We start from the raw sequence: 16,927 nt of genomic DNA, 5'->3' as shown, positions 1-16,927 counted from the left end.
ACTGCAGAACTATACTTCAGGTTACTGAAATGTGAAGATGGAGGGTGTCTTTTTCATTCCAGGCTGCAATCCAGACCAGTGAGAGGTTGTCTCACCACCTGCCCTGCAACCTTGAGTGCCTCACAATGCTTTGTTGTTGTAGCTCCCAACCAGGGCCACTCACAAACAGTCTAACATTGTGTAAGTCACACACAGAGTGTCTGTGTATAGCTGCAGCCCTGGTCCACCCACTCTGATCCCAGCAGCCTGTCAGCAACACACCAGTCAAACTCTAGCTTCCAACAGACTTGTTACTACTTGCAGGGCCAACACACTCCCAATCCCAAATTTTCCCAAAAATGTGGGTTTTGCACTGTCCAGCCCTCTCCTGGACAGTCTGGCTATTAAAAGTCTGTTGTCCTGTAAAGGGTCAATTTTCAACAGTTTGCTACTTTAACTGGAGTTACCAAACAGTTCAGTTTAAACACATTAGTTTAGATTAAAATTAAAACAAGTTTAAGTGAGTACAAGTATAAAGGTATCAAAGTCAGAAATGGTTACAAGAAAAATCAAGATAAAATACTTCCTAGTAGCTAAAATTTAACAAGCTAGACTTGGCTCAAGGTAAATCCTTACCACATGTTCCCAGCAACTGTGCTGACCAGAGTCTATGGGGCAGAGGTGAAGGTGGGCCAGTACAGCGTATCGGTCAGAAGTGGCCGCTGGTACAAGGCCGTACACAGCTGACATTAAAGTGGTGCCGCAGCAGCGCTTTAACATCGCTGCCCCTTTTGCCTCCCCCAGGTCTGCCGGGGGGGGGGGGGCAAAAGGGGCAGCTGCCACGGAGCCCCAGGCCCTTTAAATCGCTGCCGGAGTCCTGGGCAGCACAGGCTGGCCAGCACTGAAGGGCTCGCTGTGGGAGGCTGACTTCCAGCCCCGTCCCTTCCATCTGAGGCCCTGCCCCTTCCAGGTAATACTGGTAAGACTTTTAAGTTACTTTCACCCCTGTTCAGGGGTCAGAATCTCCCCAAAAAGTCAAAGGGCTTGTTCCTTTGTCATCTTAGGTGAAAAAGACCTGGCGGGTCTTTGCACCCTTGTAATGTGTTATCCCTGGATAATACTCATTCCAGATGTGAGGAAGGATACGTGGAGTCCCATGGTTAAAGAGGTTCAATGTTGTTTGCTAAAATGCATATAGATCTGTTCTTATCCCCCTTCGTTGCCAGAGAATGCCTTCTTGACAGGTGATTAACTTTGATGACACCTGGCTAGCGGCCTCAGCTTGTCCTTTGTCTTTGAGAAACAAGTTTACCCCTTCCCCAGATGGACTGGTAAACATGGTCATTATCATTTCATTTAATGTTCATAATTCTTCATATGCATTTTGTACATACATTACACAAGAATATTGATGATCAATGTGTTACTAGTTTATAAATGATACCTTGCAAGGCATATTTTGCACAAAGATTATTACAATAATGTGTAGGGTGGAATTACAGGAGTGCTTTTGGTCACAGAGAGATAAAGATTTTATCCAATTACGGTTTTATAAAGTGCAGAATAAAGAAACAAAACCTCCTAACCTCTTAAATTTATTTTCTATTTCCAGTAATAGAGAATAGAAGAAAATCAAAGTAAAAGTGGATAAGATGTGACCATGGTTGATGAAGAGCACTTTCTGCACTCCTGATTTAAAGGGAGGAATTTGCTGAGCCTAACAGACAAAGAGTAATAATCAATGGAACTTATCTCTGAGAAATGTCATGGGAACCTTGAACCATGGAAATGATAGCTAGACTCGACAGATGTGACATGAAACATTCCACACTTCGCTATCATGTGCTGTTGCTTGCTAAACTGTGAAGAACTGCATAAACTGTATTTAAGATGCTTTCTATACTAGTGCCAATCACCTTTTTTGGACCTGAAAGTGATATTTTCCTATTGACTCTCATGATTTCATTTGCATGTATTCAGTGATTGTGTACAAGCAAAATATGTAATCCGCTTTACCTATTTAAAGATCCATCATCAACACAGTGGTAAATAAAATTAATTCCACTTTTTTCTCTCCCAGAATCATAATTACTTAGGTCCATGTTGTTGGAAGTCCAAAATTATTTCAAACAAGGATTAATGTAAATGTCTGCACTTACTTTATGGACAATAGCCTCTAAAGATATTTTCACTGTTTGTTGGTGAAATGAGGGGAAAAAACCTATTTATAACAAGGCCTTATGTTGTGTACATAAATTGTCTTTGAAATGTGTGATTTAGTTTATTGCTTGTAAAAGAGAAATTATATAATTTATTTAGTAAATACTACTGTAAACTATAGTTTTATTGACAGAAATAAAATATTTTGTTCTCAAAACCTATGGTGCATATTTCAAGCTGTTTCTGGTCTATACACTTCCTGTTCTTGCCTTCTGACCCTTTCTAAGAGAATCATTATTTATGCGCTGTGCCAAACAGTACATAACAGGTAATCTGTCCCGTATGCCCTCACATAGAAGAGAAGGTGGAAAAAATGTTGTACTAGAAGGAGAAAGGCAAAGGAACAGATGTAGGGTGACCAGATGTCCCGATTTTATAGGGACAGTCCCGATTTTTGGATCTTTTTCTTATATTGGCTCCTATTACCCCCCTACTCCTTGTCCCGATTTTTCACACTTGCTGTCTGGTCACCCTAAACAGATGCAACATGTATGGTTTGATAAATGTTACAGATCTCTCACCATGTGCAACCATTGCAGGACAAAAAAAGGTAGAAGCAATCTGGTTCCACATGGGAGCAGAGATTTAGTCACAGCAGGGTAAGGGCTGCTAAGCATCATTCTAAGAATCCAGACCTTGATGTGGGAGCATATTTAGGAACTTCATAAATGCCTCTTTAAGGTGTATGGAAACTATTGGGGATGATGATAGCTCTCCCAAAAATAACATTCCTTGCAGAGTGGATAGTGTAGGACACTGGAGCTGGCACTTCTGTAGAACCTGCCATGTGAGGATTTTTCCCAACATTAACAAATCAAACCTCCGTACCTTTGTGAAAGAGACGAGTATTATCCCCATTTTACAGATGGTATGGACAAACAGAGGTCATATAACTTGTTCAAGTACATAGAAAATCTGTGGCAAAGCCAGGACTAGACCCTCATCTTGTAGAACCTGCCATGTGAGGATTTTTCCCAACATTAACAAATTAAACCTCTATACCAGATGACAAAAACAAAATATTGGGACACATGGGGGGGCAGCCACAGGCTCAAAAGCCGGAGTGCCACCGAAGCGCAAAAAAAAAAAATAGCCAGAGTGCCGCCGAAGCAAAATATCGGGACAAATGGTGTCCTGACCGTACATTGGTCGGGACGCGGGACAAACCACTAAATATTGAGACAGTCCCGATTTTATCGGGATGTCTGGTCATCCTAGATAGTTCCCAGTGGCACCCTGGATGTTAAACAACAGAGAGATCTATGCCCTTAACAAAAACTGCTGCATATAATGTGTATGTGTGGGATGATTGCCTCCTGCTTCCTGCATAATCTATAACAAATATAGAATATGTCTGAACAAAATAAATTTCACTGAAATGTTTTGTTTCATAAAAAAAACAAAGTTCCTAGTTTTCGGCATCAGAGAGACTTTTTTCAAAACAGACAGAAGCTTAATTTTTCTTGGTAGATTAATCTGTTTTCCAGTTATCTCAAGGACTACAGAATGCCCCCTTATGCTTAGCAAGACCCCAGAAAAAAGAAATGTATTGAAAAGAGACCAGTCTATGCAAGGATACATTTTACACTGTGTAATTCTCAAATAACATGCTTTCTTCTGTATAGCCGCTTAAAAGGCTTCATAAATGAAAATGCTGTAATCTTCAGAGGGAATTTGCTCCACATAAAAAGATTACATATCATGTTCAGTGTGTTTACATACTGTCACCCCAGCATGCCTACTCTCCCCCTTGAATAGAAACAGCCATCCATTGCAGATAAAAGGAAATCCAGGTTAAATTACAAGTATTAGTGGAAAGATTCTTTTCTTTCTAAGGCTTGCATTCTGAAGTGTGCATTATTGTGTTCCTGTTGATATGATTTCCAATCAGTGCAGCCAATGGACTTTGTGAAAGGAAGTCCAATGAAGCACTCCTGATGGTCAATGGTTCAAGCCTGCCCCAGAAAAGGTCTAATGCCTGTAACCATATGAGAAAATCTTACTACAAAATAACAGTACAATAGGTTTAGAAGGACTCTGCATGTCTGATCTTTAAGTAACTGGATGCTATTTAATTTGCACGGATGGCTTTTAAGTAAGCTTGAAGGATCATTTATGCACATCAATAAGAGCTGAAAAGGGGACACCTGCCAGGAAAAATTAAAATATGTGCAAGAAGGCCTGACCACCAAATATTAGGTTTTCTGGGCTAGAAGAGGGTCATCTTAGCTTATTTTTTGAGGTCTGGGCAGATAGCGCCGCATTTTGTTCCCAATGGGGTGTTCTATCTGTATACGCAGGTATTTAAATTCTTTAATTTAAATATGAACCTCCCAGAAGAAAAGGCAGATAATTGTCTGCTAGGGGAATGTAGGGGGAATAATTTAGGCTCGTTATACGTGACCCTGTAATTGATACTGTTCTGTAATCCTGTGGAATTCTGGGGGAGAAAAGTAAATCAAGGTGTCATTTGCATTTAACAAGATTTTGTGGCATAGTCCCTTGACCGAAAAACTGGATACTTCTGCACCTCTTCTAAAATTCAGTACTGAGAAAACCACCAAACTCCTACTTTGATATATTATTTAGATAGTGTTGGCTTTACTATACCACAGGTATCTAACTATTGGATATCTTTCACCATTACATGCCTCAACCCAGTGAACAGCAGACAGTGATAAAGAGCAAATCAGCAGCACTCTGTCTGTTCAGCACATAAGCCATTTGTTGAGTCATTTCAGGATGATGTGCACATTTGCTTCTAATATTATATCAGCTTTTTGGCATCAGAGATTTTCTTTCAAAACAGGCCTCACCCTGAACACAACTCCTTTTCATGTGAAACTTGTAGAAGACCATGGAAATCTGCATGCAGAGGGCGTACAGAAATGAAGTGTGGCATGGTTTTTACAGAGTTTTTTTCAACTTCTATAATTACCATACTTACATTATTTCAAATCCCTTGTGGGACTTGCATGATTTTAAAAAAAAATTAAAGCTTTGAACTCTATATAGCAACATCCCTCATGGGCTCAACATGCTTTTAAGAGATGGGTATTGTTGGTCTCATTTTTCAGGTGGGGAGATTAAGACACAGAAGGGTTAAGTGGTATAGAGCAGTGCTTCTCAAGCTATCTGATGTGGGGGACCGGCCATTTTTTTTTTCCAATGTGCACACAGACCGGCAGCCGATGGCTCACATCCAGCACCGGTCTGTGGACCACCACTTTGAGTAGCACTGTTATAGAGTATTAGACGTGGAGGGTAAGATCCATCCTTATGCAGAAAGCCAGCATGCAACCAGTGCATCACTTAGGCTCTATTTTGAAGACTTAAGTAGTGAATAGTCCTTGTGCTACTCTCTGCGCTAGAGAAAATATCACCCTAAGAATTTAATGCCACTGTGTTTGGGTGTTGAATTTTACCCTTAGCTGAATCAGGACAAATTTAAAGACACAGCACATCCTCAAGAGAAAAAAAAATAACACTCTGCTTAAGAATTAATAAGCATGCGTGATGACTGGCTAAATATTCCTGAACTTTGTCTACAGGATTATGCCTTTTTAGCTGTACTAAGCCCCTTCTATTTGGAATTAATTACCTAAAGATGCTTGTGATATTAGAGCAAGACATTATTTGGCTGGCTTTTGGTAAATAGTCTTTTAATTTCATACTTAATTTGCTGATGTGAAGCTATTTTTGTGAACACTTTGTGTTCAGCATATAAAAGGTAAATGGCATTATAAATTATAAATGAAAAGACTGACTTGGTTCTTTGTTCTGATGGGGGTAAAAAAAATGATGAGAAGAAATTCAAGTAACAATAATTGCAGTGTTTAATGAAGGAAACTCATTCCAAAAATCTTAAATTATAAATTCTCTCTCACTCTCACACACACCTCCCCCCCATCCAAAACATTATTTTAGCTTTCAGATATTAGCTAAACAAGACAGTCTTAATACAGACAACTGACATATACAACTGGTTGTCTCTTCATTTCTGCTTTTAGTCACTTATCCACTCAATAAAATTAGTTTATCCTTCATTAGAACACAACCCAGTCTCAATTACTTTGGAATTTTGTGCACTCAAGCTTTAGTGACTGACTTTGTACATTGAGAACTCAGTTTTGTGCATATGAAGTATGCTTGCACACACAAATTGATAGCATGTAACTATTCTATTTGCATGTGCAAAGCAGCTGTAGTTTTAACACTGCAGGTGGATACTTTTGAAAATTTGGTCCAAAGTACAGAACTATCAATTTCATTCCCAAACACACTTACCACAGTATAATTTCAAAGAATTGCAGAAAGGGTAGCTAAATAAGACTCTTCTTCTCTCTTTCTTGTGATAAATTTAAACAATTTCTCCAATGAAATTTGCTTTCTATAATGGGGAAACAACAATGTGTTTAACTTTATTAATGATTTTGCCCTTCGTGTGGACAAAGATAATTCAAGAACTTCAGTTACTGCACAAGGTGAATAACCTTCTCTTTTAGAACAAATTGTGAAGGAAAGAATAATTCAGAGATAAATGGTAAAGGGAATGTAATGCAACACAGGTTTAAAAAAGGTAGGTTGATCACGCCAGACTAACCTGATTTTTCTTTCAGGAAATAACTGATTTTTCAGGTAAGGAAAGTGCAGTAGATCTAATATTCTTGGACTTTAGCAAAGCATTTGTCACAGTACCACAGAGGAAATTATTTAATGAATTTAGGGAAGAGGCAGATCAGTACATGCATCGTAAGATGGATAAGGAACAGGCTAAAGGGGAGAAGGCACTCAGTTATGCTGAAAAGTGAATTATCAGACTGGAAGGAGGTTACTAGTAGAGTTCCTCAAGGATCAATCTGGGGAAAAAGCTTGTTTAATATTTTTTTAGTGACCTTGGCACAAAAAGTAGGAGTGTACTAATGAAATCTGCTGCTGATACAAAGTTGGGAGAAATTGTCAATACAGAGGAAGATTGGTGTATTACGCAGGAAGATCTGGATGACCCTGAAAATGAGTGACAGAAATGGGATGAAATTCTATAGTACAAAGTATAAGGCCATGAATTTAGGGTCTAATAGTAAAAATTTCTACTGCAAACTGAGGTCTCATTGGTTGGAAATGACACAGATGGAGAGAGATACTGGGTCTGTGAGTTGATCACAGGATGACTAAGCTACCACTCTGATGAGGCAGTGAAAAAGCATATGCGATCTAGGATATATTAGGTGAGGCATTTCCAATAGAGATAGAGAAGTATTAATGCTGTTGTACAAAGCAGTGATAATTCCTCATTTGGAATACTGTGTACAATTCCAGTCACCTATGTTTAAGAAACATTCTATGCCAACTCAAAATGCTGCATTAAAATGGAAAATGGATTGAGTAAGCCATTCAGCATCAAGACAGGTGTAAGGCAGGGGTGCATCCTGTTTCCTTTTTTGTTTATGCTAGTCATTGACTATGGATTAAAACAATGCGACAGTGACACAAATGGCCTAAAATGGAACAATTCAAGGCTATTTGATCTAGGGGTATATAGTACAAGTCATGGACAGGTCATGTGCCATGAATTTTTGTTTACTGACCCTGACCTGTGCATGACTTTTACGAAAAATACCAGTGACTAAACGTAGCCTTACTTAGAAGTATCCAAAGACGGTGTCCAATAGAGCAGATTGGTAACTGTCTGGGGGTGGGGTTGGAGGGGTGGGGGGGCAAAGATTCACCCAGGACTGTAACCAGCTTCTCACGCGATAATATGGAATTCTTTATTGTGGGATGTTAATGAGGCCAAAAGCTTCACAAGATTTACAAAGGAACTAGACACATACGGATAACAAGAATAACTTGATCAGTCTTTAAGTACCTACATGAGAAACTGTAGCAGGGTGCTGGTTGAGAAGCCCTTAATCATCTCCTGCCACTCCAGCCCCAATCAAGGGGAATGGATTGGGGCTGGGTGAATAGCCCAGTGCCTGCCTGATAACTGGCGGCATCTGCCAGTCTTATTAGCCCGGTGCTATAAAAGCTGGGAAGACGCCAGCTGGGGAAGGAAAGAGAAAGGTCAGGCACAGAAGGAAGTGGGAGCCTTGTAGTCTGTTGCTGGCCAGCCCTGTTGTAGGCAAAGTAGCTGTGAAGCCTGTATATAGTTGGGAACTGGTGGTGGGAAACCTTCTGAGAATAAAGAGTATGGGTGTTGCACCAGACTGAAGTGTCCCTGACTCATTGAAGAGGGAGGCCCAGGGGCCGAATACTCAGGGGCACAGCGTGAACCCCATTACAGAAACAAAATTTGAACAGCCCTCTGCTATCAGTCTAGCAGGCAAAAGTATAACAGGATCCAATAGCTAGAAGTTGAAGCTAGACAGATTCAGACTGGAAATAAGGTGCAAATTATTAACAGTAAGGTGATTAACTGTTGGAACAATTTACCAAGGCTTGTGGTGGATTCTTTATCACTGGGAATTTTTAAATAAAAATTGGATGTTTTTTCTAAAAGAGATGCTACAGTTCAAACAGGATTTAATTCAGGCCTGTGTTACACAGGAGGCCAAACTAGATGATCAAATGGTTTATATGATCATGTAGTTTTATAATCTATGAATATCCAGAGTTGTTATAAACACTAATCAATATTTGGAAGAGAGGTTAAACCTCATGTTTCAGAGTTTAATCTCTAACTATCAGGGAATAGAAGAAGAGTAGGGCTAGTGTAAAAGGGGAAATTATCAGAATAGCTATTGCTTAATAAACTATTCTGCTATTGCTGTTCCAGAATAGCTATTCCAGTAACTTCCCTGCGTAGACAAACTTTTAATGGAGAGTAGATTATCCCACATCTACCCACTAGGAGACTTCTTGTACCTTTCTCTGAATCCTCTAATGCTGGGCACGTCAAAGACAGAATACTGTACTAATCAGACCACGGGCCTGATCCAGCCTGGCAATTCTTAGGCTTCTTAATTTGATAATCCTCACCTCTAATTGCCTCTGCTCTATTTTGTGGTCAGTAGTGCCAGGTTTACAATAGCGCCAGTGGTGCCATGGAGCCAGGCCCATGCTCAGAAGGGGCTCTGGCCTGCTCCACTTGCACTGCGCCCCGAGACCCTGCTGGCTCCCCTGCCCACCACTTGCTCCTCTCAGCCTGCCCGCTGGCTGGCTGAGGGCCCCTCTCCATCCCCGTCCCCACCCCCCTGCTTCTCTCTCTGCCCCCTGGCCAGCCTCCAGTGCATCTCTGGCTCTGGGCAGTCTCTGCTTCCCACCACCTTTGGGGCCCCACCTGTCTCCCCAGAGCCAAGCTGCCTGGGACTGGTGCAGAAGCCTGGCCGGTCTCAGGTCTCAGCTGGTGCAAGGAGATTGGGGGGGGGGGGATTTGGCTGGGCCTCTCCAGACAAGTGGGTCCTCAGGGAGCCGGCCCAGGGCAGGCCCTGGCTTGGCTGATCGCGCCACTCCCAAGGGGCCAGAGAAATTCCCCGCCCCGGGACCAGCCCTGGTTGCGCTGCCAGCATGGGAGAGTGGGTCTCTTTGGGGTCTGGGGGTGTGCTGGGCTGTGAGGGGGCAGGGAAGATGTGTGTGTTGGGGCACTAGGGAGTGAGGGTTCTACAGGGGGTGCTGGGTAGTTGTGGTGGGGTTGTGGGCAAGGGGGCGCTGGGCATTTGTGGAGGGGTCGGCGGGGGGTGCTGGGCATAGTGGGTCCAGGGGGGTTCTGGCCATAGGAAGTTGGGGAGTGTTGGTTTGGAGGAGGGGGGGCTGTATGGCGCAGCATGGGCCCGCCCCCGAGGGGAAGGGGCATGCTGGCAGCACAGGACCAGGTGGGCCACTGTGCATATGGCAACTGTCAGTTGGTAAATAGTGCCCTTGTGCTGGGCGGAGTGGGGCCGCCCCTGCCATGCCATGCCATGCCCCATTGCCCCTGGCTGGCCCCTTGCTCTGGGGACTGACCTCCCCGCACCATGTTCCATTGCCTCCATGGGGGGCCACAAATATGTTTGGCACCAGGCCCACAAAAGGTTAATACTGATGGTCAGACCTCATGAGATTAAGCTTTCTAGCAAGATTGGTCTGGGAATTCAATAACAGCCTTTCAGCATTTACAGGTTTCAGAGTGGTAGCCGTGTTAGTCTGTATCAGCAAAAACAATGAGGAGTCCTTGTGGCACCTTAGAGACTAACAAATTTATTTGGGCATAAGCTTTCGTGGGCTAGAACCCACTTTATCGGATGCATGGAGTGAAAATACAGGAGCAAGTATAAATACATGAAAGGATGGGGGGTTGCCTTGGGCCACTCTCTTACCACTTCAAAAGTTATTTTTCCTCCCTTAGTATCCTGCTGTTAGTTGATTTAACTCATTAGACCAGGGGTCGGCAACCTTTCAGAAGTGGTGTGCCGAGTCTTCATTTATTCACTTTAATTTAAGGTTTCACATGCCAGAAATACATTTTAATGTTTTTTAGAAGGTCTCTCTCTCTCTGTCTATATATTATATAACTAAACTATTGTTGTATTGTAAAATAAACAAGGTTTTCAAAATGTATAAGAAGCTTCATTTAAAATTAAATTAAAATGTTGATCTTATGCCACCGGCCTGCTTAGCCCACTGCTGGTCTGGAGTTCCATTCACCTAGGCCGGCAGCGGGATGAGCGGGGCCTGTGATCGGGACCCCGGCTGGCAAGGCCAACAGCGGGCTGAGGAGCTCAGCCTGCTGCCGCTTAGGGGTTCCATCCGCTGGCTCCTGCCAGCCGGGATACCGGCTGCCAGATCCACTCAGCCCGCTGCCGGTCTGGGGTCCTGGCCCTACCCACATAGAGTGGGTACCTACCTTCTCCCTGGTTCTGGCCATTCTCTTCCTCTCTCTCTGCACTGAGCTGAGGCTGGGAGAGCACTGAGCACAGGGCTAGGGGTGAAGGATTAGGCTGGGGGTTGGGGTGTAGGGTTTGGCCAGGAGCTAGAATGAGGGAGGGGGCTCAGGGTTGGGGCAGGAGGTTTTGGTGTGGAGCGCTTACCTAGCCCTGGTCTACACTAGGACTTTAGGTCGAATTTAGCAGCGTTAAATCGATGTAAACCTGCACCCGTCCACACAATGAAGCCCTTTATTTCGACTTAAAGGGGTCTTAAAATCGATTTCCTTACTCCACACCTGACAAGTGGATTAGCGTTTAAATCGGCCTTGCCAGGTCGAATTTGGGGTACTGTGGACACAATTCAACGGTATTGGCCTCCGGGAGCTATCCCAGAGTGCTCCATTATGACCGCTCTGGACAGCACTCTCAACTCAGATGCACTGGCCAGGTAGACAGGAAAAGAATTGCGAACTTTTGAATCTCATTTCCTGTTTGGCCAGCATGGCAAGCTGCAGGTGACCATGCAGAGCTCATCAGCAGAGGTGACCATGATAGAGTCCCAGAATCGCAAAAGAGCTGCAGCATGGACTGAACGGAAGGTACGGGATCTGATCGCTATATGGGGAGAGGAATCCGTGCTATCAGAACGCCGTTCCAGTTTTCGAAATGCCAAAACCTTTGTCAAAATCTCCCAGGGCATGAAGGACAGAGGCCGTAACAGGGACCCGAACTAGTGCCACATGAAACTTAAGGAGCTGAGGCAAGCCTACCAGAAAACCAGAGAGGCGAATGGCCACTCCGGGTCAGAGCCCCAAACATACCGCTTCTATGATGAGCTGCATGCCATTTTAGGGGGTTCAGCCACCACTACCCCAGCTGTGTTGTTTGACTCCTTCAACGGAGATGGAGGCAACACGGAAGCAGGTTTTGGGGACGAAGAAGAAGATGATGATGATGATGAGGTTGTAGATAGCTCACAGCAAGCAAGCGGAGAAACCGCTTTTCCCGACAGCCAGGAACTGTTTCTCACCCTGGACCTGGAGCCAGTACCCCCTGAACCCACCCAAGGCTGCCTCCTGGACCCGGCAGGCAGAGAAGGGACCTCCGGTGAGTGTACTTTTCAAAATACTATACATGGTTTAAAAGCAAGCATGTGAAAGGATTACTTTGCCCTGGCATTCACAGCTCTCCTGGATGTACTCCCAAAGCCTTTGCAAAAGGTTTCTGGGGAGGGCAGCCTTATTGCGTCCTTCATGGTAGGACACTTTACCACTCCAGGCCAGTAACACGTACTTGGGAATCATTGTACAACAAAGCATTGCAGTGTATGTTTGCTGGCATTCAAACAACATCCATTCTTTATCTCTCTGTGTTATCCTCAGGAGAGTGAGATATCATTCATGGTCACCTGGTTGAAATAGAGTGCTTTTCTTCAGGGGACATTCAGAGGAGCCCGTTCCTGCTGGGCTGTTTGCCTGTGGCTAAACAGAAATGTTCCCCACTGTTAGCCACGGGGAAGGGGGAGGGTTGAGGGTGTAGCCACACGGTGGGGGGAGGCAAAATGCGACCTTTTAACGAAAGCACATGTGCTATGTGTGTAATGTTAACAGCAAGGTTTACCCTGAAAGACTGTAGCCACTGTTTTATAAAATGTGTCTTTTTAAATACCGCTGTCCCTTTTTTTTTCTCCACCAGCTGCATGTGTTTCAATGATCACAGGATCTTCTCCTTCCCAGAGGCTAGTGAAGATTAGAAAGAAAAAAAAAACGCACTCGTGATGAAATGTTCTCTGAGCTCATGCTGTCCTCCCACACTGACAGAGCACAGACGAATACGTGGAGGCAAATAATGTCAGAGTGCAGGAAAGCACAAAATGACTGGGAGGAGAGGTGGTGGGCTGAAGAGAGTAAGTGGCGGGCTGAAGACAGGGCTGAAGCTCAAATGTGGCAGCAGCATGATGAGAGGAGGCAGGATTCAATGCTGAGGCTGCTGAAGGACCAAACCAGTATGCTCCAGTGTATGGTTGAGCTGCAGCAAAGACAGCTGGAGCACAGACTGCCACTACAGCCCCTGTGTAACCAACCGCCCTCCTCCCCAAGTTCCATAGCCTCCACACCCAGACGCCCAAGAACGCGGTGGGGGGGCCACCAGCCAACCAGCCACTCCAACACAGAGGATTGCCCCAAAAAAAGAAGGCTGGCATTCAATAAATTTTAAAGTTGTAAACTTTTAAAGTGCTGTGTGGCATTTTCCTTCCCTCCTCCACCACCCCTTCAGGGCTTCCTTGGTAATCATCCCCCTGTTTGTGTGATGAATGAATAAAGAATGCATGAATGTGAAGCAACAATGACTTTATTGCCTCTACAAGCAATGATCGAAGGGAGGAGGGGAGGGTGGTTAGCTTACAGGGAAGTAGAGCGAACCAAGGGGCGGGGGTTTCATCAAGGAGAAACAAAGAGAACTTTCACACCGTAGCCTGGCCAGTCATGAAACTAGTTTTCAAAGCTTCTCTGATGCGTGCCGCGCCCTCCTATGCTCTTCTAACCGCCCTGGTGTCTGGCTGCGCGTAACCAGCAGCCAGGTGATTTGCCTCAACTTCCCACCCTGCCATAAACGTCTCCCCCTTACTTTCACAGATATTGTGGAGCACACAGCAAGCAGTAATAACAGTGGGAATATTGGTTTCGCTGAGGTCTAAGCGAGTCAGTAAACTGCGCCAGCGCACCTTTAAACGTCAAATGCACATTCTACCACCATTCTGCACTTGCTCAGCCTGTAGTTGAACAGCCCCTGACTACTGTCCAGGCTGCCTGTGTACGGCTTCATGAGCCATGGCATTAAGTGGAAGGCTGGGTCCCCAAGGATACATATAGGCATTTCAACGTCCCCAACAGTTATTTTCTGGTCTGGGAATAAAGTCCCTTCCTGCAGCTTTTGAAATAGACCAGAGTTCCTGAAGATGCGAGCGTCATGTACCTTTCCCGGCCATCCCACGTTGATGTTGGTGAAACGTCCCTTCTGATCCACCAGAGCTTGCAGCACTATTGAAAAGTACCCCTTGCGTTTATGTACTCGCCAGCTTGGTGCTCCAGTGCCAAGATAGGGATATGTGTTCTATCGCCCCACCACAGTTAGGGAATCCCATTGCAGCAAAGCCATCCACTATGACCTGCACATTTCCCAGGGTCACTACCCTTGATATCAGCAGATCTTTGATTGCGTGGGCTATTTGCATCACAGGAGCCCCCACAGTAGATTTGCCCACTCCAAATTGATTCCCAACTGACCGGTAGCTGTCTGGCATTGCAAGCTTCCACAGGGCTATCGCCACTCGCTTCTCAACTGTGAGGGCTGCTCTCATCTTGGTATTCATGCACTTCAGGGCAGGGGAAAGCAAGTCACAAAGTTCCATGAAAGTGCCCTTACGCATGCGAAAGTTTCACAGCCACTGGGAATCGTCCCAGACCTGCAACACTATGTGGTCCCACCAGTCTGTGCTTGTTTTCCGAGCCCAGAATGGGCATTCCACAGCATGAATCTGCCCCATTAGCACCATGATGCATGCATTGGCAGGGCCCATGCTTTCAGAGAAATCTGTGTCCATGTCCTGATCACTCACGTGAATCTGCCAGGTTCTGGTGCTGCATATACTGCTGAATAATGCGTGTGGTGTTTAATGTGCTCCTAATTGCCAAAGTGAGCTGAGCGGCCTCCATGCTTGCCTTGGTATGGCGTCCGCACAGAAAAAAGGCGCGGAACGATTGTCTGCCGTTGCTCTGACAGAGGGAGGGGCGACTGACGACACAGCTTACAGGGTTGGCTTCAGGGAGCTAAAATCAACAAAGAGGGTGGCTTTACATCAAGGAGTATTTCAGGCAGGACTTCACGGAGGGTTCCAATAAGAAATGGTGCACCTAAGTTATTGTTCTTATGGGAACAAGGAGGTTAGTCTGGCCTCTGATTGATACATGGCTAGATGTACCTCGCTGCACCTTCTCTGTGAGTGACTGCAGTGTGACCTAGAGAAATGAGTCCCTAAGACGGACGGGGGGGAAGCAAATGAGTACAAAACAAATCTGGTCTATTTTTTGTTTTGATCCACTCCATCTATCTTTTACATCTTTGGCTGGCAGCAGACGGTGCAGAAGGACTGCATGCCATCCACATCTCACGGCTGTTCGGCAGAAAATGATGCAATACGACTGCTAGCCATCCTCATCTCTTGCCTGCCCAGCAGAAGATGGTACAGTACGACTGCTAGCAATCCGTATTGCCTGCCTGCTCACCATAAGACGGTTCAATAGGACTGACTGCAGGACTAAAGAGAATGACCTGGTCAAGTCACTCCAAATTTAGTCCCTGCGCCCATGTCTGTCCAGGCGCTCCCGGCCGATGTGGCCAGGAGCACCTCAGACATGACGATGATGGCTACCAGTCGTATTGCACCGTCTGCTGCCACAAGGCAAGGGGTTGCTGCTACTGTGTAGCAATGCCGTACCGCGTCTGCCAGCACCCAGGAGACATACGGTGACGGTTACCTGAGCGGGCTCCATGCTTGCCACGGTATGGCGCCTGCACAGGTAACTCAGGAAAAAAGGTGCGAAATGATTGTCTGCCCTTGCTTTCACGGAGGGAGGGAGGGAACAGGGGCCTGACGATATGTACCCAGAACCACCCGCGACAATGTTTTAGCCCCATCAGGCATTGGGATCTCAACCCAAAATTCCAATGGGCAGCGGAGACTGCGGGAACTGTGGGATAGCTACCCACAGTGCAACGCTCCGGAAGTCGACTCTAGCCTCGGTACTGTGGAAGCACTCCGCCGAGTTAATGCACTTAATGCACTTAGAGCATTTTCTGTGGGGACACACACACTCGAATATATAAAACCGATTTCTAAAATACTGACTTCTATAAATTCGACCTAATTCCGTAGTGTAGACATACCCCTAGGCAGCTCTCATTAGGTGGGGGAGTGCAGGTAGGAATGTGGGGGAGGGAGGTGCAGGAGCTCCGGTTTGGTGCTCAGGGTGGCGGTGGGGATGGGGGGGTGCATGGGGTGTGGGGGAGCTGGTATGTAGGGGTGCAAGAGTCAGGACTGGGGTCGTGGAGGGTGAAGGAGTCAAGCAGAGGGCTGGGTGTGTGAGGCAAGTACAGAGCTCAGGGCAGGGGCCTGGGAGGGGGGGTGTGCGGGGCTGCAGGGCAGAGGGCTGGGTGAGTGGGCTGGGGTCGTGGGGTGCTCACGGCAGGGCGCTGGAGGGGATATGCCCTGCCTCCGCTTCTTCTCTGCCTCCGCCGGGAGCAGCGAGCACGCAAACTCCGCTCCTCCCCCACCTCCTCCCTCCCAAGGGCCGGCAGGGCGGGAGGGCCGAAGGGGAGGACGAGGAGGGGCAGGAACCGAGCACACTGCGGGAAGAGGCAGAGGAGCCGGCAGGACCAAGCTCCTGCCCCCGTGGGAGGGAGCGATGAGCGGAGAAGAGCGGACCAGGCCGGGACTCCGGCAGACAGCAGCGTGCCATTAAAAATGGGCTCGCGTGCCGTCTTTGGCACGCCTGCCATAGGTTGCCGGCCCCTGTTCTACAGTCTTCCCCAGGAATTGAAATTAGATGGGGTGTTCAAATTGACGGGGGCGGGGGGGGGTGTTGGAAAATGACTAAATTGGCAACTAGTTGACCACTGGGGGGAAATGGGGGAGTTCAGGGGGATGCAGGGAAATCGATTGCCTGCATGAAACTTCAGGCACTGTCACGCATCATTAACAACAGAATAAAATCCTAGCACTGTTTCAGTCATCAATTCAGCAGGAACTCAGCCAGCCACCTACAAAAACTCCTTTATGCCTCCCTCATTGTTCTGGGAAGCATGACCTCAGCCCTCTCCAG

At 46.0% G+C, this 16,927-nt stretch overlaps 1 protein-coding gene across 2 annotated transcripts in view; it reads left to right on the top strand.

The window, feature by feature from the left end:
- The window catches only part of PIP5K1B (phosphatidylinositol-4-phosphate 5-kinase type 1 beta), a 130,103-nt gene extending 127,831 nt beyond the window's left edge, over positions 1-2,272 (top strand). Inside the window, exon 16 of one of the 2 annotated variants that reach the window (XR_013346085.1) lies at positions 1,592-1,607. Coding sequence is in view for 1 of the 2 variants with exons in the window: in XM_077816413.1 (XP_077672539.1) it covers positions 1,592-1,594 (3 nt within the window). In the remaining variant the exon portion in view is untranslated. Of the gene's footprint in view, positions 1-1,591 lie in introns of both variants that reach the window. The other variant, XM_077816413.1, reaches the window with a different exon arrangement.
- Positions 2,273-16,927: the final 14,655 nt, after the last annotated feature.

This window comes from Eretmochelys imbricata, chromosome 5, assembly GCF_965152235.1.
Source record: "Eretmochelys imbricata isolate rEreImb1 chromosome 5, rEreImb1.hap1, whole genome shotgun sequence".
Taxonomy (NCBI): domain Eukaryota; kingdom Metazoa; phylum Chordata; order Testudines; family Cheloniidae; genus Eretmochelys; species Eretmochelys imbricata.
The sequence above is the reverse complement of the archived record's forward strand: the minus strand, read 5'-3'. Positions and strand labels throughout refer to the sequence as shown.